Source organism: Malaclemys terrapin, chromosome 4, assembly GCF_027887155.1.
Source record: "Malaclemys terrapin pileata isolate rMalTer1 chromosome 4, rMalTer1.hap1, whole genome shotgun sequence".
Taxonomy (NCBI): domain Eukaryota; kingdom Metazoa; phylum Chordata; order Testudines; family Emydidae; genus Malaclemys; species Malaclemys terrapin.
The window spans coordinates 5,019,649-5,046,143 of NC_071508.1; the positions used below are offsets into that span (position 1 = coordinate 5,019,649).

Consider the following 26,495-nt stretch of genomic DNA (forward strand, 5'->3'; position numbering starts at 1 on the left):
AACTAACAGGCAGGCTGTTACATTTCTGCCTCTAGTCTGCCTTGTGCATAATAAAAAGCACATGCCATACTAAAAAGCACATCCTTTCCATGCCAGCGAGCTGCAGTAGCAAGCAAGAGGGATAGAGTCTCTCTCTCATTTGTTGGCACGCACGTATGCCCAACCCTGTCCTGCCCCCCCAACGGTGATCAACCATGCAGGAATGCATGCCCAGCCCCCCTCCCCTGTCTCTGAGGCTGCTCCAGGAACACTGGAACAGATGCTCTGCCTGGGCAGAGGTGCGTGTCCCCTGGCAGATTTTTTTTGCGTTTTTCTGCATGGGGGTGTTTGCGGGAGAGGGCACAGAAAAATGCAGGCCATATGAATTCTGCGCCCTCACAGGGGTGCAGAATTCTGTCAGGGGTAAAGTCTGGCATGGACTTTGGGGGCGAACGTCTGAGGCCTGTGCTGTGCTGGAGTACAGGCCGTGTGCAGCCAGCAGACCTCGGTGCTGCACGGGGGGCAGCAGGTGATCCCCCCGCCCCCTCGGTATGGCGGCACTGCCGTTACAGAGGGGAAGGGGGGTGCTGTGGCCGTTACAGAGGGGAAGCGGGTGCTGTGGCCGCTACAGAGGGGGACAGGGGAAGTTCTTGCCGTGACGGTTAGACGGGGAAGAGGAAGGTGGTCGCTGTGGCCATTACAGAGGGGGACAGGGGGGAGGCGGATGCTGGAGCCCGTGGCCAGCAGCGCAGCCTTCATCCCCCGCCAGCTCAGCACCTGCCAGCAGAATTTGCAGCACAGCAGAGACCCACCCCTGTCCTGGTGCTAGTGGCCGTGCCGGCTCTGGACCAGGAGGGCCTGTCCCCGGTCTCTTCCCCGGGAGAGGTGACGGGGCTCCCTGCTGCTCTGAGCGCCCCCCAGACCCACTTAACTGATCCCAGCCCCCCACCCTTCTGCAGCTCCCCCCCCCCACTCAGGAGCCTTGCCCCAGGGACTGCTCCTCTCCCCCCACCCCCAGCTGCTCCCCCCCACTCACTGCTCCCCCCCGCAGGACACAGCCTATGCCCTCCCCCTCCCACTGCTCCAACACCCCCTCCCCCCGCCAGCCGGGGGGGGACACGGACACGCTGAGCCGCTCGATGCCCCCCGCTGTCAGAGGCACTTGTCATCACCCCGGCGGGGGCGGGGCTCCCGGGTCGTAGAACGCTGCTATTGGTTAGGAGGCTTGTCACTCCAGGCTCCTCTCAGCTGCTGATTGGGGGAAGCGGAGGAGGGGGCGGGATGGGGGAGCGGGCAGGGAGCCCACTGGCAGGCGGGAGGCTCATTCCCCGGCTCCCGGGGACCTGGCCGCGCGGCGCTGCAGGTAAGAGCGCGGGGCGGGGGGCGGCAGGTGCCCCTCCCCCGCCCTGTCTATAGGGCGGCACGGCCGTTACAAGGGGGGGGAGGCGGATGCCGCAGCCGTTCCGGAGCGGGGCCATGGCGGTTATTGAGGGGCGCGGTGACCGTTACGGGGGGGGCAGTGGCCGTTACGGGGGGGCGCGGTGACCGTTACGGGGGGGGGGGCGGTGGCCGTTACGGGGGGGGGGGGCGGTGACCGTTACGGGGGGGGGGGCGGTGGCCGTTACGGGGGCGCGCGGTGACCGTTACGGGGGGGGGGCGGTGGCCGTTACGGGGGCGCGCGGTGACCGTTACGGGGGGGGCAGTGGCCGTTACGGGGGCGCGCGGTGACCGTTACGGGGGGGGGGGGGCGGTGACCGTTACGGGGGCGCGCGGTGACCGTTACGGGGGGGGCGCGGTGACCGTTACGGGGGGGGGGCGGTGGCCGTTACGGGGGCGCGCGGTGACCGTTACGGGGGGGGGCGGTGGCCGTTACGGGGGCGCGCGGTGACCGTTACGGGGGGGGCAGTGGCCGTTACGGGGGCGCGCGGTGACCGTTACGGGGGGGGGGGGGCGGTGACCGTTACGGGGGCGCGCGGTGACCGTTACGGGGGGGGCTGAGCGCGGGGACGCCCAGAATCAGACCCGAGCGTCCCGCGTAAGGGCTGCGGCCGCCCGGCTGGTCGGGGGGAGCCGGGGCGCTCCCTGCCAGTGGCCGAGGGGACCCCGGGCTCGGCGGCGCGGGGGGACCCTGCCCTGGCTGCGGTCATGGGGGCAGCTCAGCGCCCGCTGCCCAAGGAGCTCCCTGCGCCCCGGGCCGAGCAGGGTCACCGGTGTCCCATTTTATAGCCACAGTCCTGATTTCTGGGTCTTTTTCTTATATAGGTTCCTATTACCCCTCTACCCGATGCAACACGGCCCGATCTAACACGGATTTGGATATACCGCGGTAAAGCAGCGCTCCGGGGGGCTGCGCGCGCCGGCGGAGCAAAGCACTTCGATATAACGCGGTTTCACCTAGAACACGGTAAGATTTTTTGGCTCCCGAGCACAGCGTTATATCGGGGTAGAGGTGTACCCCCCCACCCCGTCCCGATCGTTCACACTGGCTGTCTGGTCACCCCTATGGCCAAGGCCGGTTGTCCCCAGCTGCTAAAGGAGACCTGCTCCCAGGAAACGTCCACCCCCCTCCCAAGGTGCAACTGTCCAGGCCTGGTTTTAGTGTTTGAGACAGTCCTCGTTCAGTTCATGCGTCTGCACAAAGCCTCTAGCCCTTCAAGTGGCTAGTGGCTTCAGCAGTCCTAGCTCCCAATGTTTCTAGGACAGCGCTTCCTGGTTGTCTTGCTCGGCTAGAGTTTCATTCTACATTTTTGTTTTTAATCTTTTTATTTATATACAAGTTTATTCTGTGGGAACATGTGACTTCAAGGTGGACTGATTTTCTGGGTTGGTGGCCAAACTTCTTCACTTTCCTTTGATCTGCCAATGGGGCTTGCCTTTGTCAACTGTTACTTTGTCTCTTTATCCAGAACCCTATTGCTATTTCACATGTCACCACTGGACTGTACAATTTGGGTCCCAAAGATTCATTAAAGGCCAGTTTTTTAAAGGTTGAAAGCACCTAGATGCTTTTGAAAATCCCACTAGTAATCTAAATACCTGGCCCTATACATCTAAAAATCTTCTGTGAAATCCTTCTCAAAGGCAAATTTCTACTGTAATTTTTTTTGCACTAAATATAGGTATACAACCCCAAGATAGACAACCACAAGCATTAAAAAATCATGAGTTATACACCCAAAAGTCATGAAGTTAAATAAAGAAATATATACATACATTTTGGGTTCTTTTAATTTGCCTTTTTGTTTCTGAGCCTTTAGGGCATACAGCAAAAGCATGTATCTACCCCAAAGATTCCATGTACCTAAAAGAGTTGTACATTCCTATAACATTCAACACCATTTTGGACTTCTGGTAACATGGTTCCCCCACACCCCATTTATAACTGCAAACTTATTAAAAATCCTTATTTCTGTAAGTAATTCCCCATCCAGCAAATACTGAAGTTTACGCTTTCCTCTTCTATTACTTAATTTGTTGCATACATAGATGTTGATTTTTGTACAAAACTGTTTATTCTTCTAATTATATATTTTAATTTCATTGTCTTTTGTGTATATTTTGTTAAGGCACATTTCAGTGATGTTCTTCATTCTGACAAGTTTATTGTTCGTTACTGCCAAAGTCAATGATTTTTTTTTTTTTTTAAACAATGAGTATACTGTTACTTCTTTGCATTGGTTGGGTGGGGACATGGTGGTGATATCACCTAGCTTGTCTTTTGGTGAAACTAAAAGTGCTTTGGGTCCACTGTGTTTTTACAGTGGGATAGGTAATGCATGTTTGTTACCCTGTGATTATAAACACCCCTTTTCTTAGCACCGAGGACACAGATGTTAAATGGACCATTATTATTCAGAACTTGACAACTCTGATACTGATTATGTGGCTAACACTGCTCCTTTGCCATCAGAGGTATTTGCATCTGAATGCCTACAGCCCCCAGTTATGTGGGTATCAGGAAAAAACAGTTAAAATATTTTAAACTAAAGCATTAATAGAGACTTTTCCTCCCTTAATTTCACTTATTTCCTTCCCTTTAGTTATTAAAGGCTAGTCTACATGGTGTGACACTAAAGGTGTGACATTAATGCACATAAGTTACAATGCCTTAAACCTCTGTGTGAATGCTTTCTTTCAGAAGTGGCCTTAGTTTTGCACTGACAGTCAGGGCCACCATAGAAGATTGTAGGAGTGTTTCCCCTAAAAACTATTGATCATCAGGCCTTTTACTTGTTTTCAACATTTTTAAAGTTCAGGTGTCATCCACATTTGATGTTTTTAAGTACAAAGAGAAGGGGAGAAGCAGTGGAGCACTTCTCTTAGCTTTTCTGGTTGTTGTCCTGTGTAGAAAAGCATTTGCAATATTTCACAGGTATCAATTTTGACCCAAGAAAATTTCAATAAATTGAAATGCAAGGTTAAAGGTTAAATTTTTAGGCGATCTCTTTCCTTCTCTTTGCCCTGCACTGGTCAGGACATCTTTCATGAGCCGGAGAATGAAGGCCTCATTGTGTCATGTGTAATGGGGCTGTTGGTGTCTTACTGAAAATTAGTGGGGTTTTTTGGTTGGCCCTCTCCCAATATAAAAAAAAAAGGGTGGGGGGAGGGCTGACTAGAACTCAGGAACCTGAGAATGACAGTCCCCAGGACCAATGGGGAGAGGGCAGTGCTCCAGGTCAGTCCGATTGACTGGGCAGGCAAGCCAGTGAGGGAGTCAGGAGCTCAGGGCCTGTCCTCTGTGTGAGCTGGAGCTGCCTGAGCCAGATCAGGGCAGAGAGAAGGAGAGAGCAGCAGCCTGAGCTGGGCTGGAGGCAGAGCAGCAGCGCTAAGCCAGAAGAGCCAAGTTGAACTGGAGCCAGAGCTAGGGATCTGAAACAGCACAGACCAGCTGGGCCCATGGTGAGCCAGGGCTGAGCTACAGCAGGGAGCTGTGGGGCCAGAGTCAGGATAGCGGATGCTGGCTGTCCCACAAGTAACGCTGCAGCCAAATGTGGTGAGCAGCTGGGGAGAGTGAGGGGGGAATCCTGGGCAGAGGGCCCAGTGCAGGGAGATGTTGCCAGACTGGAGAGGGCACGGGAACTAGGGTTGCCAGGCATCCGGTTTTCAACTGGACTGCCCGGTCGAAAAGGGGCCCTGGTGGCTCCGGTTGGCACTGCTGACCAGGCCGTTAAAAGTCCAGTCGGCAGTGCAGTAGGGCTAAGGCAGGCTCCCTGCCTGCCCTAGCTATGCACAACTCCCGGTAGCGGCTGGCATGTCCCTGTGGCCCTTAGGCACAGGTATGATCAGGGGTGTGCTGCCCCTGTCCCGAGCGCTGCCTCTGCAGCTCCCATTGGTCAGGAGCTGCAGGGCAATGCCTGCAGGCGTGGGCAGTGCGCACCACGCAGAGCTGCTTGGCCGTGCCTCTGCCAGTCTGTCTAGGGTCCAGATATGGCGGCTGCTTCCTGGGAGCCTGCTTTAGCTCCGCTACTCCGCCAACTGGGAGCCGCCTGAGCTAAGCGCTGTCCGGCCAGAGACTGAACCTCCTGCCCCAGGTCGGAACCCTCTTCTGCACCCTGACTCCCTCCCAGAGCCCGCACCTCCTCCTGTGTTGGAACCCCTCCCGCACCCTGAACTCCTCATTTCTGGCCCCACTCTGGAGCCCGCACCCCTAGCTGGAGCCCGCACCCACTCCAGCATCCCAAACCCCTGCCCCAGCCCAGTGAAAGTAAGTGAGGGTGGGGGAGAGCAAACGACAGAGGGAGGGGGGGCTGGAGTGAGTGGGGCCAAGGCTTTAGAGAAGGGATGGGGGGTGGGGCAAGGGTGTTCAGTTTTGTGCACTAGAAAGTTGGCAACCCTAACGTGAACCCTATGGGAGGGCCAATATGGTGGAGAAGGGTCTTGCCACCAATAGCCTGAGGGCGTGTGGCCACCACCAGAGCAAGTATCTGACCTGTGGGGGTATCACCACAGTGCAGCCAAGAACTGAGAAGGAGGCCTGGGATGTGTGAGAAACAGACTGTGGATGTTTATGGCTGTTCATGGTGTTCCCCATGCCAGTATGGTGGGATCCTTTGTTCCTTCAACCTTTTCTATTTTTTCCCCTTATTTTTTTCACAGTTGCTGTTTAATAAATTGTATTTGGTTTGAACTTAATGTAGTTATCAGTGGGTCAGGGAAGTAGCTGGTGTGGAGAGAGAGCCCCAGACTGGGGACACCCCAGTGCCTGTCCTAAGTGAGCACAACAAGACTGCGGATTAAGCTCCCCCAGGAATCCTGGGTCCAGCCTTGTCAAGGTTACAAGGACTCTGCTCTGCACATAAGAGTGGAAGTGGAGTCCTTGAGGTCAGGCAGGCCACCATGTAAAGGGAATGGGAGTGGGGACTCAGATCCTTTTGCTCTCTGATTCCACCAGGGTAGTGTAGAAGCCAGGAAAGTTCCCTACAACAGCAGGATCACCCCCACTTACACTGGTAGATCCTGCTGTGCACACAGAGGGTTTTGGCCTAGCTGTACAGTGATCCACTCTATGAGCAATACATATGAAGTGGTGGCTCTCTTGTCCGATTAGAACTAACCAGTTGATCCATATTTTTGGTGCTCTAACTGTAAAGATTCCCCTTTGATCTCACCTCTCCAAAAATGTGCCAGGGTCCAAAATAGCATCTTTATAAAAATGGCATTAAAACTGTCCCCACAAATACTTAACCACCTGCATCCGTACCTATGTAACGGGGTTCATTGGTGCAAACCACCCCGTCAAAGGAGGGCATGTAGCCTATAAGATTAACCTGCTTGCTTGCGCATATATAATCTTTTCTTATAGTTTAAGTATTTGGTTTATTGTAATAGGTTTATAGATTGATATTAAAGTAAGTTCAGTTCGGCTATAATGCAAGGGACCTACAGGCCATATCCTGTATATTGAGCTAAGGCAAAGTTAGCATATCTATGTCTCAGGTTTCAGTGGTAGCCGTGTTAGTCTGTATCAGCAAAAATTCCAGTTCTGCAGCTTCAATTTAGCTGTATGAAGAGGAAATCCATCAACTTCATGAAAAAACTTGCACAGATACAGACAGAAGACTCCAATGTGAAGCTGCAGAACTGGAATTAATTTGCAAACTAGATACTATCAGATTAGGCCTGAATAAAGACTGGGAGTGGTTGAGTCATTACAAAAACCTAAATTTAATTTCCCCAATACTAATTTCTCCCTACTGTTACTCACACCTTCTTGTCAACTGTCTGTAATGGGCCACTCTCTTACCACTTCAAAAGTTATTTTTCCTCACTTGGTATCCTGCTGTTAATTGATTTATCTCGTTAGACTGACCTAACACTTGGTAAAGCACCCCCATCATTTCATGTATTTATACCTGCTCCTGTATTTTTTACTTCATACATCTGATGAAGTGGGTTCTAGCCCACAAAAGCTTATGCCAAAATAAATTTGTTAGTCTCTATGGTGCCACAAGGACTCCTCGTTGTTGTTTTTTATATCTGTGTCTGGGACCTTTCACCCAGATAGCAAAGTCAACACACACACACACACATACGTCTGGGACATTTCACCTAGATAGATAGATAATGGTAGAATGGCATAGGGGGTTTCCAGGTCTGTACACTCAAACTTAACAGGTACACCACAAGGAAAGACCCAAAATAACTGGGAGAATAAAAATAACGTGTGTGTATGATCTAATGTCATTAATATGTATATACATGTCCTCAATACGTACAAACATACTAGCTTAGGGATTAAGTGTACCCTAACATTTTTGTGGGTGAGAAATAAAGTTTGGGCATAGGAGGAGGGTTCAGACACCTGTGCCCTATAAAAAAGGGCCTTGCTAGAGAGGCTGTATTGTTTTTCTTGGAACTTTCTAAGTTCCAAGGGGACTAGGCTGAGCTTGGTTTCCCTAAGCTTTTGTTTTTAATTTTGTGTATTAGGTTTTAATTTTAAGTTAGTTAAGTAAACTTTAAGTTAGCTTCAATAGCTCTAGATTCTTCTAAGCTTTGCACCTCTCACTTGAACCTGAACTGCCAAAGGTGAGGCTGGTCCTGTGTCTCTCGCCACCAGGTTATCAAGGAAGGGTGTGAGTATATTAACCAAAGCTTTATAACATATAATACCATATGTATCTTTTGAATAGCAGTAATACAATTGTAACTTTGTAACACTGATTATTTTACTATTTAATTAATACTTTATTTATCTTAATAAAAAGTCTTTAAGGCTATATCGGTCTCAGTGTAAGCTTCCTGTCATACCCCCGAGGGTACTTTGTAAATTCTGTGGAGCCTAATTTGGGACAAGAACCTTATTATCTTCTAATCAAACAAATTGGCGAGCCTAAAACCGATACTATCCAAATTAATATTATTAACCTCCTAAATCAGGCAACAGACTGGTGAGCCAGGCATGTTATGCTTATATAAAAAGCACACAAGATCTTTTTATAGGGGTACAACATACAACAGGCAGGACCACTCAAGGAGTGTGTGACAGGGATTCCGGGCATCTTTAGACCCCTGAGAATCTCACCTGAGGCATAAGTGAAGAGTTAGGCCTGGTCTACACTGGGCGGGGATTGACCTAAGATATGCAACTTCAGCTACAAGAATAGCCAGGGCCGGCTTTAGCAAGAGCGGGGCCCGATTCCTGGGGGTGGGGCTTGCGGCAAGCCCCGCCCCCAGGAATCGGGCTGTGCTCCGGCCGGCGCTCCAGCCGGGGTCGTGGGGCTTGGGTCTGGCCCGGAGCCGCTCAGCCGGGGCCGGGCTGGAGCTGAGCCGGGGGGCCGGGCCGGGCCTGAGTCGAGGAGCCGGGCCCGAGAAGTGCCAAGCCGCGGGGGCCGGGATGGAGCCGAGCCAAGCGGGCCGGGCCAGCGCGCTCGGCCAGAACCGGGGCCGGTGCCCCGGGGCCGGAGCTGCTGGGGCCAGAGGTGCTCGGCCGGGGCTGGACTGGGTCGCGCCTCCCCGGAGCGCTTCTCACGTCCCCCTCCCACACTCCTGACTCAGCTTACCAGGAGCTGCCTGCCCGCCCCTGCTTCTTTTCAGACTTCCCGCGAACCTCTGATTCGCGAGAAGCAGGGGCGGGGGAGGAGCAGGGGGCGGAGCGTGCAGGGGAGGGGAGGAGGGGGAAGTGAGCTGGGGGCGGGGTGGAGAGCTGTGGCGCGGGGCCCTCTTAGCGCGGGGCCCAATTCATCCGAATCGGCTGAATCGGCCTAAAGCCGGCCCTGAGAATAGCGTAGCTGAAGTCGACGTATCTTTGTTCGACTTACCTTGTGTCCTCATGGCACGGGATCAATTGCCGCGGCTCCCCCGTCGACTTTGCTTCCGCCTCTCGCCGAGCTGGAGTTCAGCAGTCGACAGGAGAGCAATTGGGGATCGATTTATCGCGTCTACACTACACGCGATAAATCGATCCCCGATAGATCGATCGCTAGTAGTGTAGACGTACCCTTAGAGTTAGAGAGCACGATTGTGTGTCTTACTCACTCACTCTTAAGAACACAGGAACCTCGATTTCCTGTGACTGCTTCTTGGCAGCGATTCCAGAATTTGCTGTTATGTACTGTGGTTTGACTTAGAGTTTTAGCTTAAAAGTTTTGAATTTAATCTTGCGAGATAAAGAGTTATAGTGTTATTATGTCAAGTGATATGCGCGTTTAAGGGGCTTTGTTGAAGGTTGAAGTTATAGCAAATGGTACCGATAAGATATTAGCAGTAGCATCGGGCCCGATGACCCACACTGGTGGTGGTGTGGGGGTTAATAAATCTATGTATTAATTGCTGCCAAGAGGCCACAGTAACTCAGAACTTGTACGATTCAAGCTACCTTATTTCAGTCCCCTCAACTCTCCCGGACTGCACCTCTGATCCATCTGCCTCAGTTTCCCCAGCTGTTTGGCAGGTCCCGACAGAGGAAAAGAGACCTCTCAATCAGCTTTGAGCCATCGAGGGAAGAGAGGGGAACGCGCCCCCACCTCTCTATCGTTTATTTGGGACTTATTGAACTAAGTGTAAAAAACGATTTGGGGTGTTGTTTGTTTCTGTGAAGGGACACCTTCAGTTTCAGAGTAAAGAACAGCAGAGTGTTCATTATATAGTTTATTACATAGGCTAGTCAATAGTGAAGTTTTAGAATTGAAATGAGTTCTATGTTATGTGTTAGGATGAGTGGAGCAAGGGCAAGAGTAGAGTCTGTTGGAGTTACCCGCAGTCTGGCTTTACAAAACTTTGCCAGAAAATACATTCAGAAACATGATGGAGGTTTAGTACAGCTGAGAAATAGCGAAATGATCTCTAAGCATTTTAACCCGTGGGGTTTTGTAAGTGAGGTGTTTAATGTAGAAACAAAGCAAAAAAAAAAAAAAAAAAAAAAAAAAAAAAGGCTAAACTGGTGAAGGGAATAGCTGTTGAATGTCTGCTCGTAGCTTGTAGTTCACGGGGAAAGAAATTGAATAAAAAATTAGTTACTCAGAGAAGCCCAGCAAACTTTGGATGAGGGAGGAAAGGTTATTCAGGATTTAACAAATCGGCTACATGTAGTGTCAAAGAAGCAGTCAGTACTTTTCCAAAAGAAGCAGGAGTTAAAGAAAACGTTAAAACGGTGTAGGTACCAAATATAGGAAGCAGGAGAGGAAGCACACTGTTGGCAGGAGCGAGTGAATGTCAGCTTAAAATTACTGGACAGCTATAAATCAGACTGAGGTCGGCTGTTGAAAAGAATCAAAGAGTTGGAAAAGATAGAAAATGTATTAGAGGAGGACAAAGAATCAGTTCCCATCTTTGAGCATTGGCCTGTTAACCCCAGGGTTGTGAGTTCAATCCTTGAGGGGGCCATTTAGGGATCTGGGGCAAAAATCTGTCTGCGGATTGGCCCTGCTTTGAGCAGGGGGTTGGACTAGATGACCTCCTGAGGTCTCTTCCAACCCTGATATTCTATGATTCTATTGGCATGGTGAAACCGACGAAGATAGAGAAACCTGCAGGGCCAGTTACTAAAAGTAGGGCGAGAGAGTTAGTTCAGGCTGATACAGTACCTTTAGGAGCGGAGTTGGAGATATGGCTGGGTCTACGCTACCCGCCTGAATTGGCTGGTAGAAATCGACCTCTCGGGGATCGATTTATTGCGTCCCGTTGGGACGCGACAATCGATCCCCGAATCGAAGCTTACTCCACTAGCGGAGGTGGGAGTAAGCGCCGTCGACGGGAAGCCGCAGAGGTCGATTTTGCCGCCGACCCTACAGCGGGGTAAGTCGGCTGCGATACGTCGAATTCAGCTATGCTATTCACGTAGCTGAATTTGCGTATCTTAAATCGACCCCCTCCCTGTAGTGTAGATGTAGCCTGAGTCTCAGAAGCCACTGGGAGAGTCAAAAGAGGAAGTTAGCAGTGCAGCAGCTACCAGCAGTCTGCAGATTTAAAAAAAAGGAAGTCCTAGGGTGGCAACACAAGAGGTGTAATTGAGTGTCATTACAGAGAAGGCGACTAGTGATGTAAAGGATAAGGTGAGCAGAGCAAAGGGGGAGGAAATATCCTCTCCTCTGTTAGTGTCCTCCCCTGATAGTGAAGAGGGAGTGTCTTTAGAGACTGTAATTGTTCAGGGACTAGAAGATGCGGTGTCACAAATGACATGAGTAGCTAATGCCTGTGATGTAGTAATCTCTAGGTTACAACAGAGAAAGATACAACAACCAAGGGATGCAATTCCTGCTCCTCCACCCAATATTACATCGGCACCATATAGATCAAGAGACCCAGCCCCTTTGGGTGGACACTTATTGGCATTTGGGCAATCATCAACATTGCCTAGGTCCCTAGAATTTTGTGAACCCTCTACAAACCCTTGGTATATGCTGGTATTACCTGGTGTACCGGTAGAACACCCTACTGCATCAGATCTTAATGAACTGAAAGATGTCCTGCATCCGTGTGGAGATGCCTGGAGTGTAGGATGTAGAGGTTTTATGGAAAGTTATCCTGCTCATCCAGGATTATTTCCAGAGGAAAGTTCTAATAGCTCCGAGGGGAAAAATGTGAATTGGGGAGAAAAAGTCAAAACATAAAAATTATAGATTCAAGCTCAAATAAAAGCCTAAATCCCGATCCGGAGAAAAGATCCTCAAATTCTAATTCTGATTGCCATGTAGCAGTTGTTACAGATACTAGATCTGGTAGTGGGAATGATGGAGGATTTTTCGGTTGCAATGCATGCACAACATGTACAAAAAACAGCAAAAGTGTTTGGCTTACCAAGAAAAGATTGGGTTAAAATCTTACAACTCCTCACAGTGAATTGAGCATTCTGGAGTACTTTGCCACCTGAGTTTAGGGTAGGAGAGAGATCTTTTAAAGAGACAGTAGCCTTATTGGAACATAATCTGCATCCGGGACAAGCTGAAGTGGCCATCCTGTCTAACCTAAAGCAGATACCTAATGAGTCCCCCAATCAATTTCACCTGTGGTTAAGTGCAGCATGGCACAGTCACATAAAAGAGAAAACAGATAAGCCATCATATGGTAGTTTGTTGGTCAATTGTGGCGTCCCAGGCGGAGCGGATAAAGCACACGACCAATGTGGTTGCAAGCTGAATCCAATTCTGTTTATTACAAGCTTTCTTTTATAGTTTTTCTCAACATTACATAACACAATTAGGCTATAATAACACATTTACGGATTGGACAAGAAGGAGAATCATGTGTTTATCACATGTATAGCCCCACACCGATTGGTTCAACTGTTCCTTACATAAGGCCATGATTTGTTTACCTCATCTTATATAATACTAGACCACCAGGGGGCCTTACATAAGGCCATGATCATTTTATATAATCCTAGACCACCAGGGGGTCTTACATAAGGCCATGATCATTTTATATAATCCTAGACCACCAGGGTACTTACATAAGGCCATGATTTGTTTACCTGGCAAGTGTCCCATCGTGACCCTTACCTCCTCATGGAACTTTTCATTAGGTTGGTGTAGGGATGATACATCCCCACACCTCCCCCCTTTTTCTTAAATAAGGCCTATAGGAGGGTCCAACTAACATTAGGACAATTACTAGCCACCTTACTACTTTTTTTTTTTTTTTTTGAACCTATAAAACTGACGACAGATGACATTTAACAACTGGGAAATATATGGAGAACTATTAAAAAACATAACATTACATAAATACCCACGAAAACCATTGGGGATCCGATGGGGTGGCCATGAACAAGCAAAAAGGGCTTTTTGGCCAGTTTGGTTCGCCCAGGTGATTCAAACATTTTGTCGTGGGTTAACAAAAGGTACAGAGTTTGGACATACAAAGACCCCTGCTCCTATAATAAGGAGTCCGAACAAACAGAAGTACAGCATTATTAGGTGTCTAGGTTGTAGCAAACAACAAGTGCAGGTCCGGTGTTGCGGGGACGTTGTTTGGCTTCTGTGTGGCGGTATGGTGTTCGGGTAGCAATATCATCTGCCGGAGGGATCTTATCCGGTGGATTTTTCCTATATGTCCTTTCAAAGTTAGATAAGCCTGGCTCCGCCATTCTTTCCAACCTATTCCGCAACTGCTCACCCTGCCCCGGGAACTCCGCCCGGAACTCTGGGGTACAAACATCATTGGTGACAGGAAAGCCGGGCTGGTTCAGGGCTCGCAATGTGTGGGACTGCGGGGGATGGCTCTTACCGGCCAAATGGGACAACTGATTCAGCATGTCCTGTAGCTGAAGGCCCTGTTTGTACATTTCCGCCCGAAATTCTTGTAACTTATCCCCTTCTGGGCTTGAGACCTCCATTTTATTCGCGGGGTCGTCCGGTAACGGGACGATACTAGGATCAGCTTTGGGTACACCGGGGATGAGTGGTATGATAGTGTCCTTACCCCCAAAGAACTTACGGGCTCCCACCGGCAACACATAAGGCGGCTCCTCTTTTGGCCGAAAGAGGTCATTAATGGCCGACTGGCAAGCGTCTCTATCAGTTTCTTAGATTTGCACCATATTTGGCTTAATGACACGGCCTCCTTGTTGCCGTGAGAGACTGACTCCCAGAGGTCAGAGCCTAGACTTTCCCAGACTGCCTTATTAAAGACAGTATCAGGAGTAACAAAAAACCCGCGTCTCTGCCCCCATTTCAACAAACGGGACAACGCGTTAGAGGGAAGCTTCTCTCCCCGCTTTTTAGCGATGCGTAATAAAAAATCATGCACCGTCTCCTCCTCTGCAGACAAAGCAGAGCCCATTTTATTAAATGCAGCCGCTCACCTGTGAGCTCACGAACGTCTCTCTCGGACGACCAGGAGCCGGTATCCTCCGGTACCTCCTGCCGCGGCTGCCACCTCCGCCTTTTCTCACCGAACGCTTCAGTCGGCTGTGAGCTCACGAACGTCTCTCTTGGACGACCAGGAGCCGGTATCCTCCGGTACCTCCTGCCGCGACTGCCACCTCCGCCTTTTCTCACCGAACGCTTTAGTCGGCTGTGAGCTCACGAACGTCTCTCTCGGACGACCAGGAGCCGGTATCCTCCGGTACCTCCTGCCGCGGCTACCATCTCCGCCTTTCCTCACCGAACGCTTCTGTCGGCTGTGAGCTCACGAACGTCTCTCTCGGACGACCAGGAGCCGGTATTTTCCGGTACCTCCTGTCGCGGCTGCCACCTCCGCCTTTTCTCACCGAACGCTTTAGTCGGCTGCCTCGATGTCCAAGCCGAATCACGTCGGGGTCACCATTTGTGGCGTCCCAGGCGGAGCGGATAAAGCACACGACCAATGTGGTTGCAAGCTGAATCCAATTCTGTTTATTACAAGCTTTCTTTTATAGTTTTTCTCAACATTACATAACACAATTAGGCTATAATAACACATTTACGGATTGGACAAGAAGGAGAATCATGTGTTTATCACATGTATAGCCCCACACCGATTGGTTCAACTGTTCCTTACATAAGGCCATGATTTGTTTACCTCATCTTATATAATACTAGACCACCAGGGGGCCTTACATAAGGCCATGATCATTTTATATAATCCTAGACCACCAGGGGGTCTTACATAAGGCCATGATCATTTTATATAATCCTAGACCACCAGGGTACTTACATAAGGCCATGATTTGTTTACCTGGCAAGTGTCCCATCGTGACCCTTACCTCCTCATGGAACTTTTCATTAGGTTGGTGTAGGGATGATACATCCCCACAGTCAATAACTCTCTTAACCTTTTCCTGAAAATGGGGAACATGCATATAAATGATAGCACTTCTTTAAAGAAGGCATTAGCCTTACTGGCCAAGGCATATTCTCAGGAAGGCCCTAAAATAGGTCATTGTGGAGCCCCTGTTGCAATAGTTCAGGAACCACAAGCTAATCCCACTGTAAGGATTGAGGGACCCCCAGGGTTAGGCCAAGGTGTTCCTAGATTCTCTATGTACCAGTGTCGGCAAAATGACCCTAACCCACGTAATAATCCTGGACCTTCGAGTGGGCGTGCCCCTTGACAGGGTTATGCGTTTGGATTCCATGTAGGGGCCCGGGACCGTGTTCCTTCTTTTCAGATGCCGCCCAAAACAATTCACGCCTGCAAAGATCCAAGTCACTGCCTCCCCAGAGAAATTAAAACTCAGTTGTAATAATGTTTAAGACAGTGCAGCAGACGCTTGAGGCTCAACGACGGACTATCCGGGAACTCCAAGCACGCGTGAATGAGCTGATGATGGAAGGCAAGGCCCAGCACCCTCGAACGGTCCAGTGGCCTCCAATGATCCATTTCCTTCTCTCCGGTGGACAGCCTCTCCTCCTCCAGAGTTGGCTGCCTCTGAAGAGATAAAAGGAAAACCCATAGATTATTTGCCTGCATACTCTACAAATTACTCGGCATGATGCCAACTGGCCCCAAGTGAAGTCATAGTCCCTTTAGGCAGGGATGCAAGCGGGAGACCCACAGTATCTGCAGCGGTAGGGGGCCGCCACAGGAATTTTATTATAGATACTGGGGGAGCAATTGGCATTATCCATGTCAAGGATCCTTGATCCTCTTCTCTATCATCAGGGCGTACAAAAACACTTTCAACTTTTGCAAGCAATCAGGTTGTTACCACACTTCTAAACCCCTTAAAGTACAGATAGGTCACCTAAAAAAGGTTCATATGTTTGCATTAATAAAATTAGCAAACCCAAAGAATTGCCTATTGGAAACTGATTTCCTATACGAACAGGGCTGTGTTCTTGATTTGGTTAACCTATTGTTGTGTCACCGTAGAACAGGCAAAGGATGACTCACCAGTAATCATACCTGAGGATGGCATGGTGTCTCCAGTGGAGGGGTATGATTTAAACAAAATAGTGGCTAATCATGCAAACCAACTTGAGTTACATGCTTTACTTCGCAAGCATGCGGATGGCTTTGCTAAACACAAACATGATTGTGGATGTATGGCAATCACTATTGTTGTAAAAGGAAAAGATGTATCAGCCCAAAGACAATATCCTTACCCAGACCAGGCAAACCCATACCTAGAAAAGACTATCAAGTTTTTGCTGACACAGGGAGTACTATGTAGATGTATTTCCACTGCCAATTCCCCTATTTGGCCTGTGAAGAAACTAGATGGTTCTTGGCATCTCACAATTAATTACAGGTGCCTAAATCAGGTCACACCCACTTGTGCCCCTACAGTGGTCAAAATGCCAGATCTAATCAAGTCCAGAGGCTCTGTGGTTTACTGTCCTTGACATCAGTAACAGCTTTTGGACATTACCATTGGCCTGCATTTCACAGTACTGTTTTGCATTTAGTTTCCAGGGAAGCCAATATTCCTAAACACAGGTTTCAGAGTAGCAGCCGTGTTAGTCTGTATCCGCAAAAAGAACAGGAGTACTTGTGGCACCTTAGAGACTAACAAATTTATTAGAGCATAAGCTTTCGTGGACTACAGCCCACTTCTTTGGATGCATATAGAGTGGAACATATATTGAGGAGATATATATACACACATACAGAGAGCATGAACAGGTGGGAGTTGTCTTACCAACTCTGAGAGGCCAATTAAGTAAGAGAAAAAAACTTTTGAAGTGATAATCAAGATAGCCCAGTACAGACAGTTTGATAAGAAGTGTGAGAATACTTACAAGGGGAGATAGATTCAATGTTTGTAGTGGCTCAGCCATTCCCAGTCCATAAGTATTCAGAGTTGGTAAGACAACTTCCACCTGTTTATGCTTTCTGTATGTGTGTGTATATATCTCCTCAATATATGTTCCACTCTATATGCATCCGAAGAAGTGGGCTGTAGCCCACGAAAGCTTATGCTCTAATAAATTTGTTAGTCTCTAAGGTGCCACAAGTACTCCTGTTCTTATTCCTAAACACATTTACCCCAGGGATATACAAATTCTCCAGCTTCATTCTATGCACAAATGAGGCGGGTACTGTCGCAATTTTCTAAACCAACTGTTCTGTTTCAATACGTAAATGACCTTTGTTTAGCAACACGAACCAAGAGGGAGCATCTGAAAAGGCTTGACAAGCTCCTGCAGATGCTAAAGGAAGCAGGGCTAGAATGCAATCCGGCCAAGGCACAGCTAATGGCCAACCGTGTCTCTTTCTTGGGCCTGTCCCTGACAAAATGGGGTAAAACCCTGGCGTAACAAAAAGTAAATGCAATTCAAACATCGCCTTTACCACAGGACCTAACAGCTTTAAAATCCTTTTTGTGTTTAATTGGGTACCACAGGAATTTCATTCTTAATTTTGCTTCCATTGCAGGTCCCTTGTACCAACTGTTAAAGAAAAGCGTCCAATGAAAATGAACTGAGCAACACACGGAAGCAGTATCCCAGCTAAAACAGACCATTGTCAAGGCTCTGGTGTTGATCATTCCAAATCCTAAGATACCCGATCATCTAAAGGTAGCGGTAAGTGTTAATGCGTTAGCGGCTGTGGCTTCACAAGAGAGGCATGAAAAAATCAGACCTGTGGCCTATGCCTCCCGTTTAATGTCATCAATTGAACATAAGTATGACAATTGTGAAAAGTACCTATTGGCCACCAGTTAGGCGATACAACACTTCTATTTTCTAATTGGCCTCAGCCCAGTCATATTACCCGCATCGCATACTCCCTTTCAGTTCTTACTGTCCAATAGGGTAAAAGATGGGCAAGTCTCAAATGCTCGCCTAGCCCACTGGGCATTGCTGCTGCTGCAAAAAATATTGCAGTAAAACCTGTTAGGACACCATCTTTGTTACCAACTGCCCTACCGTACTAAGGGGAGCCACATGTGTGTCCCGATCTTAATCAATTGACTCTAAGGGGGAAGGAAAAAAATAGCTTTTCCAACCATTAAGCCAGAAAACAAATTCCGTTAAAAGGTATCATTTCTTTGTTAACGGTTCTAGTTATTTACCATCAAGGCAAACCTTATACCGGGTTTAAAATCTACGCAGTTCCTCCCGAGGAGAAAAAAGAGCCTTGGAAGAAGGCATATGCATGCATTCCACATTCGGCTCAATATGCTACAATAACAGCGGTGGCTTGTGTGTTGGAGTACTGTGTGCAGTTCTCCATCACCACCACATACCAAAGTATCTGTCTCTTTTCAAACTCCGTATGGGTATGCAATTCTCTCACAAAGTTTCTACCATGTTGAAAAACAAAAGGGTTCACATCTTCTAATGGCTCACCTATTAGGTATGCATCGCTGGTAAAATACTTCCGCTGGTTAGCAGTACCAATCACTGTTCCAGGGTGGCCAATTAAAGTTTAAAAAAAAAAAAAATCAAAAATATTCTGTTACTACCCCTGGCCAAGGCATATTCTCAGGGAGGTCCTGAAATAGGTCAGCGTGGAGCCCCTGTTGCAATACTTCAGGAACCACAAGCTAATCCCACCGTGAGGATTGAGGGACCCCCATGGTTAGGCTGAGGTGTTCCTAGATTCCCTAGGTACCAGTGTCGGCAAAATGACCCTAACCCACGTAATAATCCTGGACCTTCAAGTGGGTGTGCCCCTCGACAGGGTTATGCGTTTGGACCCCTTGTAGGGGCCCGGGACCGTGTTCCTTTATTTGCAGATGCTGCCCAGAACAATTCATGCCTGCAGAGATCCAAGTCACTGCCTCCCCATTTAATTTGGCACACCAGTGGCACTCAATTAAATAAATTAAAAATGGACACCTGCCTGCAAAATCTGCAAAAACATTTAAATCACGTCCATTTGCAGGTAGCAGCTAAACAGGGACAATCCAAACAAAAGGCAAAGGCTTACTTTAATAAAAACAAAAACAAAACAAAAAAACATAAAAGGTTGAAAACCAAGTAATGCTGTTATCATATAAAACACCGGAGCCTGGGCTGTGTAACCAATGGATTGGACCCTTCCAGGTCATCAATAAACTCAGTTCAGCAGTGCATAACATTAAAAGAACAGAAGGCAAGTGTAATAAAAACAAAATCTACCATGCTAATCAGTTAAAGCTCTATCAATCATTCAGGTCACAGAAGCAACTTCCTCCTCAGAACTTAAATAAACAGCATCCAACATAATCACCACAGCTGAAGTCCAGCAAATTGCAACCATAAAAGAAACACTAATATTTCTAATTTACTATACCCTTATCATTGCTCTAAGGGTAAAACTAAGCCAAAATCACAAATTTGGAACTAAACTGTGTTACAACCCCATAAAACCAGACTACACTGTTGTGCTCAATTGCCTAAGCATGTAAAACAAAACATACCAACACAAAAGGAACGAACTATTATACTCAACCCAAAACTTATCCACAGTCCTCTACACCAGGTTAAGGAAATTAAAGGGAAAAATGTCACCTTTAAATATCAATTGGTTAAAGTAATCTCGTTGCCATCCAATGGCTGGAAAAACATTTGGCCTTTTAAATAATAACTCAAAGGGGGGGAAGAATGTAAAATGTATACCTCCTCACCAACAAATTCAACTTCCCTAAAACACAGAATACCTTATAAAACCTTAAAAAAAAAAAAAAAAAAAAAAAAAGCCATTTGTAATAATCTAATAATGATGTGTGTGTGTGTGTGTGGGGGGAGTTTAACCTTATATAAACTTAAATATAAAAATAAAGAACAATATAAAATGCTCATTATAGCTAATTTTCAAACCAAATCAGAAAGCAAAAAAGTGTACTAAATGTTACATTTGAACTTTAGGTTCAAAATCCAAGTATTAACTATAATTATAATAACCCAATACCAAATAATGTAACTTGTCCAATAATAAACCCAGACCCTGATACTGGTCTCACCACAACACCCATAATAGAAAAAGTAATCAGGTTCAGTTTATGCATATTCCTGTAGTGTTAAATTTGTTTAATTGGTATCTAGAAAAAATTAGCTATTGTCAGCATACCAAAGTGGCTTCCTTTTTCTCAGTACAACTTGGGCTGCAATTTTATTCACATCAACAAGTGCAAAATATTGTTCTGTTGGGAATTAATAATAAATTCCATAAACCACATACCTCTAGAAGAAAGCGTAGCTTAAATCTCCTTAAAAGTTTAAAATCCCTAACAGAACTATTTAATTCAAAAGTGTCAATTTAAAACCAAGCGAATATTTAAATCCAATGTTACAAAAAATAAAAAAATTGTCACAGAAAAAGCAATTTACTGTTCCTAATATGCATAACATAACCCAACTATTTAATAAAACCCAACATAAAATTAATCAGCTAATCGCTTAAAACAGTAATCAGCCCAGGAATCAACACTTAAAAAAGATTATATGCTCCGCATATGGAAAATACGTTGTAAATGTAATCACTAATATATCACAATCCTTAAAATTAAGAAAGGTTCTTAACTTAATTAAAAATGAGCAACTGTTAAGTTGGTACTGTCCCAAATGTTTTCAAACGCTGAAAAAACAAACCCCAATCCGCATGTTTAAATTCATGCCGGCATTTATCAGTGGGTGCTATAAACAAGATGGGATCTGTAACACCTCACCCTAACCAAAACGGTTGTTCTTTTTCAAAAAATTGTATAATGGCATGATCCTTGTATGTCTCATTCACAGTCTCATTACCAGTATTTAACCCAGACAAGAATGTGTACTGGCAATTGGTAGCTGTCCATTCTATAGGTCACCTCAAAGGCGACATCTATAGGAAACACGTTCATGTACCTCCCTTGGTGGTCTATCACACTCGAACTCAAACCTGAAAAGTACCACAGATGGCCTGTTGCTCTAAAAAAGGGCCTCCGTATATCTGTAGGTGTAACGTGTTTAAGACAATCACTGTTCTGTGTAAACTGCAGAATTTTTTTTTTACAAAATTCATCATCATGCCTGGTAAGGCTGACCAATTAAAAAACTCTAATAAAAAGGGTAACCTATGCTAAAAATAGCCATTTTTGCGTGGTTACCAATCAAGAGGTACCAATATGGTTCCTTAAAGTGTCTTGTCACAAAACCAAATATTTATTTTACTCCAAAGCAACCCACTTTAATAGGAAATCAAGCTATTTCCCCTATTTCCACTTTTAAAAACATCTCCATTAATTCCAGTCCAACCCAGCCTATCAGGATTTAACTATCCAAAGTACACCCACCTTTCTTGTCTACATTCCCCCACTAGAGTTACAGTTAAAGTCATTATTGGCCTGTAAAAAAACCTCAGCTCATACAAATTACTAACGATATGGACAAAGCCAAATAAAGCTACAAATAAAGTGAGTTGTAAGTTCTTATCTTTATTAACATCGGGTTCAAATGTGATTTTTTTTTTTGTAGCATCCAATCAAATAAGATTTGAAAATCCCAATTTTGGGATGAGGAATTTGCAAACCTTAAAACACAACCAAGTACCTTTTTCTTTTTTCTGTTTCTCCAGCAGCGAGATTGCAAGTAAGAGTCAGCACACGAGACAGAACTGCATTTTCTGTCTGTCTTGTTCTTACCTCTCCCTTTTCTGTGCATTTGTTTTGTTCTGTCTTCACGGACACGAGAGCAGACTTTAAAAACAGAAACAGCAACTTCAGCCCATTTCAACTAACTTCTTCTCTTCCCCCACAAAAAGGAAGGTTGTTACCATCCTTAGCACCATCTAAAAGATTCCTTCCCCCTCTTCTAAAAACTCTCTACAGCTAAAGGAAAATGGAATAAGGGATATAGTTGAAATGAAAGCCTTGCTTTATACTTTACATTTCAAATTGCTTAATTGTTTTTTCTTTTTTTCCTCGGTACCTTTAGTAAAAGGTTAAAAAAAGTTTTTAAAGCTGGTTGTTGACCTAGCACTAAGCAAGCTGAGGGTTACTGGCCTAATGTATAGGGGGAAGCAGCAGACATGGTGGGAGGGATAGCTCAGTGGTTTGAGCATTGGCCTGCTAAACCCAGGCTTGTGAGTTCAATCCTTGAGGGGGCTATTTAGGGAACTGGGATAAAAATCTGTCTGGGGATTGGTCTTGCTTTGAGCAGGGGGTTGGACTAGATAACCTCCTGAGGTTCCTTCCAACTCTGATGTTTTATGGTCTCAATTTTACTTAGATTTTTGACACAGTCCCACATAACATTATCATAAGGAAACTAGGGAAATGTGGTCTAGATTAAATTACTATAAGGTGGATGCAAAAATTATTGACAGCCCCTACTCAAAGAGTAATCATCAATGGTCCGCTATCAAAGTGGGAGTGTGTATCCAGTGGGGTTCCGCAGGGATCAGTCCTAGGTCCGGTAGTATTAGGAAAATCTTTCTAACAAGATGGGTAGTTAAGCTCTGGAATAATTTTCCATGGGCAGTGGTGGAATCCCTATCGGTGGAGGATGTAAAAACAGGTTGGACAAACACCTGTCTAGGATGGTCTAGATGGTTTACCTGGTCCTGCCTTAGCCCAGGAGACTGGACTGGATGACCCTTTGAGGCCCCTCCCTGCCCTACATTTCTATAATTCTATGAAATGCAAGTGAGAAATTAAAAGATCTTATGTTATGCTTAGGTAGTTTTATTTTTGGCATGTATAACCTTGCAATTCCAATTGTGAATGCAAAGTCAGTCTAACCTCCATACACTTGGAGTATTAATTACATTCAACAAGGAATTTTGGGGTTATTTATTGGAACTATCCCTTTATGTTTTGCTTCTGTAAAGTTTAGTTTAAGGTAAACATCTTCCAGGCAAAAGAAACAGTGAAAAAGTAAGAGCACCAGCTACACTTCTGGGTGTGCGGCCAAAAGTTGGTTGTACTCTAAAAGAGGAACTAAGGCCTGGTCTCCACTTAAAACTTATGCCGGTGTCGGGCTGAAAAACCACACACCCTCAGTAACATGGCTATGCTGACAAAACCCCCAGTGTGAACACAGCTATGCTGAAAGAAAAATGCTGCTAGCAGCATAGCTAATGCTGTTCGGGGAGGTGTTCACTTGCCATCAGAAACACTTCTGTCAGTGTACATTGCGTCTGCACTAGGGGGCTATGCTGGGCTCCAGCATAACCTTTCTAGTGTAGACATATTGTAACTTTCCTGACAGTCCCTAGGAGGCTATGGAAGTGAGAGTGACAGACTGCATTGCTTTTAAACTAGTCAGTGTAATCTAAATGTCTCCCTAGCTGAAATGGGAAATTAAAGATTGCTGCCCACTGGCCAATGTCTTTAGACAAAAGCACCAAGGGAATTTGTAAAGATTTAGTCCATACCTTGGTTATACTAGCATGGTTTGGAAATTACTACCCGTTAAGTAAGAGATGGCTTAGCAAACAGGCACCCTTGTCCAAATGATCAATGTGAAATGTAAAATAAAGTGTGTCCTCAGTTTTGAGGGTCAAAACTTTTTTCGATCTGAATGTGACAAATACATCTTGAACCATGAAGCTGGACACAGGTAAATCATATAGACTGTCTCTCATTTAACAAGAAACAGAGAACAGATGGTTTTCTGGGTATTTTCATGTTACTTCAGAGTTCAGCATCTTCTTATGACAAGGCTTTGTCTGACACAGAGGTCGAAAGTAACCTAGCAGTTCTGATATGATAAGTGGAGCTCCTTATGGGAAAAGCACTTAATTAAATCAAACTAGAGCTAATCTCTCACTACCAAAAAGACAAGTACACTGGAAAATGTAGAGCACGGGTATAAAGCTTTGTTTGGGTCTAAAAAGGGTCTTGAAAGAGGAACAGTTAAATCTGGATCTGGTCGAGGTTCAAACAAAAAGATTTTCATTAAATAAAATTCTGTTAACTCAGACTCATGAGAAAATTGGATACCCCTTTGAGTGATGCCCCTCAAATGTAGAGGGATTATGTTACAAGGGAAGCTCTTTGTGGAATAGAATGTCACTTTTCTCTCTCTTTGTACAGCACCCAATACAGTGGAATCCTGGCCCATGACTAGGACTCCTGGGCTCTAGGGTAATACCAATAAATAATAATAATGTTAATTAAAAAGCACAAAAAGAGCCACCTACCTGCAGGAGTGCAATTGTGATCTGATATTCCTAGGTGCCAGGATCAGTCAAATAAAAGGTAGAATTGAGGTAACATCACCTGAGTGCAGAAAGGGTTCACTAGGAAGAAAAAAGCAGCACGGGAAGGAAGAAGATTTGGTTTGGGCAGAAGGCTACAAGGAAGAAATACAAAATTGAGGGATCTCTTCTAGTCATCAAAGGGCAGAACCCAACTGATATTGGTGAAAACTGGAAGATGGAAATGTGGGGGGACACAGAACCCCTTTCGTGTGTGTGGCAAGCCCATTGGCTTTCAATAACTCTGTTTAGTAGAGAATCTGAGAGCCACTTGTCACTGCCCCTCAGTTGCTACCTTTGTCCCTCACACAGAGCTAACAACGTCTGTTTCCCAGGTCTCAGTTTGTGTGATCAGAAGAGAAGGGATTTCTGAGACGATGGAGCCCCTGTCCAGCTCAAGGTCTCAGAGGTTCCACCACCCAGGACCACAACTGAGCTGTGACCTCAGAGAGAAGCTGCAGTATTCACAGCAACTAGGTAATAAGTTGTTTGTGGAGATGCATGTGATGTTGGGGAGCATGGATAGCACAGTAGGGAGGAGAGTCCCCAAGGCAGCCTGCATGAAATCATCGGAACAGCATTTGGTTGTCTAGTGGCACATGGAGGCTGGGTGAATCCCTGTTCCTAATAGAGTCATGAGGTCCAAGAGCGTATGTGTTTGTGTGCGTCCCTCTAACGGTATCTTTGTAATCCTTTAGATCTTCCTGCGCCCTATTTATTTGTTCCTTATGATAAGGGGAATGAAGGAGACCAGGATATGGTGGCCTCGCTCCATAGGTTCGGCTGTATGGTGAGTTGTGAAACGGTCCGCACTGTTCCTCCTCCTGGGCCATGCTGCTTCCTTGTCCTCTCTCATTCCTCTCACCTCCTCCCGGCTCCTCCATTGCTCAATGGTCTTTCCAACTTTTTCTTCCCCATCAATAAAATAATCACACCCTTTTCTTTGGGAGGTGCCTTGTGCATGTGGAGCTTCTCCAACATCCTGGATAGCTCACTTCATGCCCCTCCAGTTGGTCAGGATTCGCCCCTGGCAGTTCATCCCACGACTGAGTGGTGAGACTATTGCAGGAAAAGCATGTGCTGAATGGGGCTCCCTTGTGGCTCCAGGTGCTTGCTTGAGTGGCCTGAGTTGGGACTAAGAGCCCTGTAGGGATGGGCAGGCTGAGTCTGGCATCTCTTGCTAAGTGGAGAAGGTTGGGAGAGTGGGAAATGGGATTCCTTCCCCTCCTCCAATGCTGCGTTGATGGTGATGGCTCTGCCCTTTGCGGCTCATTTTGTGTCTGAGTGGTGGGATTGTGGCCAGACCAGACAGGTGCTGAGTGGGGGACCCATGTCATTTCAGATGCCAGTGACGTTTGAGGAGGTGGCCGTGTACTTCTCTGAAGATGAATGGGCTCTTTTAGATGAAAAGCAGAAGGAACTGTACAGAGATGTCATGCAGGAGAATTATGAGACTCTCCTCTCGTTGGGTGAGCAGTTGTTATTGTCCCCATAGTGTAGACATGGCCTAAATCTTTTATAAACTATATGAATTATGTCTTTCCCCTTCAGCAAAGAACATCTTGGAATGTTCTTTGTAGTTAAGTGATCGACGAATACTTAACATGTTGTGATGCATGTACCTCTTTCCAATGAGCAGAATTTCTGATTGCTAAACCAGATGTGCTGTCCCAGATGGAGCGAGGGGAAGAGATGTGGCTCCCAGATCTCCAGGGCTCTGCGGAAAGGGAAATCCCAAGAGGCACTAAGACAAGTGAGGAATGAGTGACACTAATTGAGAAACTATCTGGGGCTTGGAAAAGCTGGGATCCCAGCAAACCCACTGAGTCCTCTCCCTGTTCTGTCCCATCTCATCTGACTCACTATTATGTCCTGTCCTTATGGCAGGTGTCACTCCTGGCTCCCAATCGTCCTGCCTGATCCCTGGCAGAAGCCTTTTCCTCCCTCAGCCTTTTTCTTAGGGCTCAGATGAGACTTTGAGGCAGAACTCACCCCTCCTCTGCCACTTGGTGGAATATACTTCCTGCCTATCAGGTTCTGTTATCAAT

General features: G+C 46.5%; 1 protein-coding gene across 4 annotated transcripts in view; it reads left to right on the forward strand.

The window, feature by feature from the left end:
- The first annotated feature begins 1,299 nt into the window (after window positions 1–1,299).
- LOC128836856 (zinc finger protein 585A-like) overlaps window positions 1,300–26,495 on the forward strand; it is a 30,422-nt gene continuing 5,226 nt past the window's right edge. Inside the window, exons 1-7 of one of the 4 annotated variants that reach the window (XM_054027523.1) lie at window positions 1,300–1,342; window positions 2,242–2,383; window positions 17,716–17,864; window positions 24,783–24,924; window positions 25,146–25,237; window positions 25,790–25,916; window positions 26,087–26,200. In XM_054027523.1, coding sequence (XP_053883498.1) covers window positions 24,825–24,924; window positions 25,146–25,237; window positions 25,790–25,916; window positions 26,087–26,200 — 433 coding nt within the window. In that variant the 5' untranslated portion in view covers window positions 1,300–1,342; window positions 2,242–2,383; window positions 17,716–17,864; window positions 24,783–24,824. Of the gene's footprint in view, window positions 1,343–2,241; window positions 2,384–17,715; window positions 17,865–24,364; window positions 24,925–25,145; window positions 25,238–25,789; window positions 25,917–26,086; window positions 26,201–26,495 lie in introns of those variants that run through there. The other 3 variants (XM_054027526.1, XM_054027527.1, XM_054027525.1) reach the window with 3 other exon arrangements.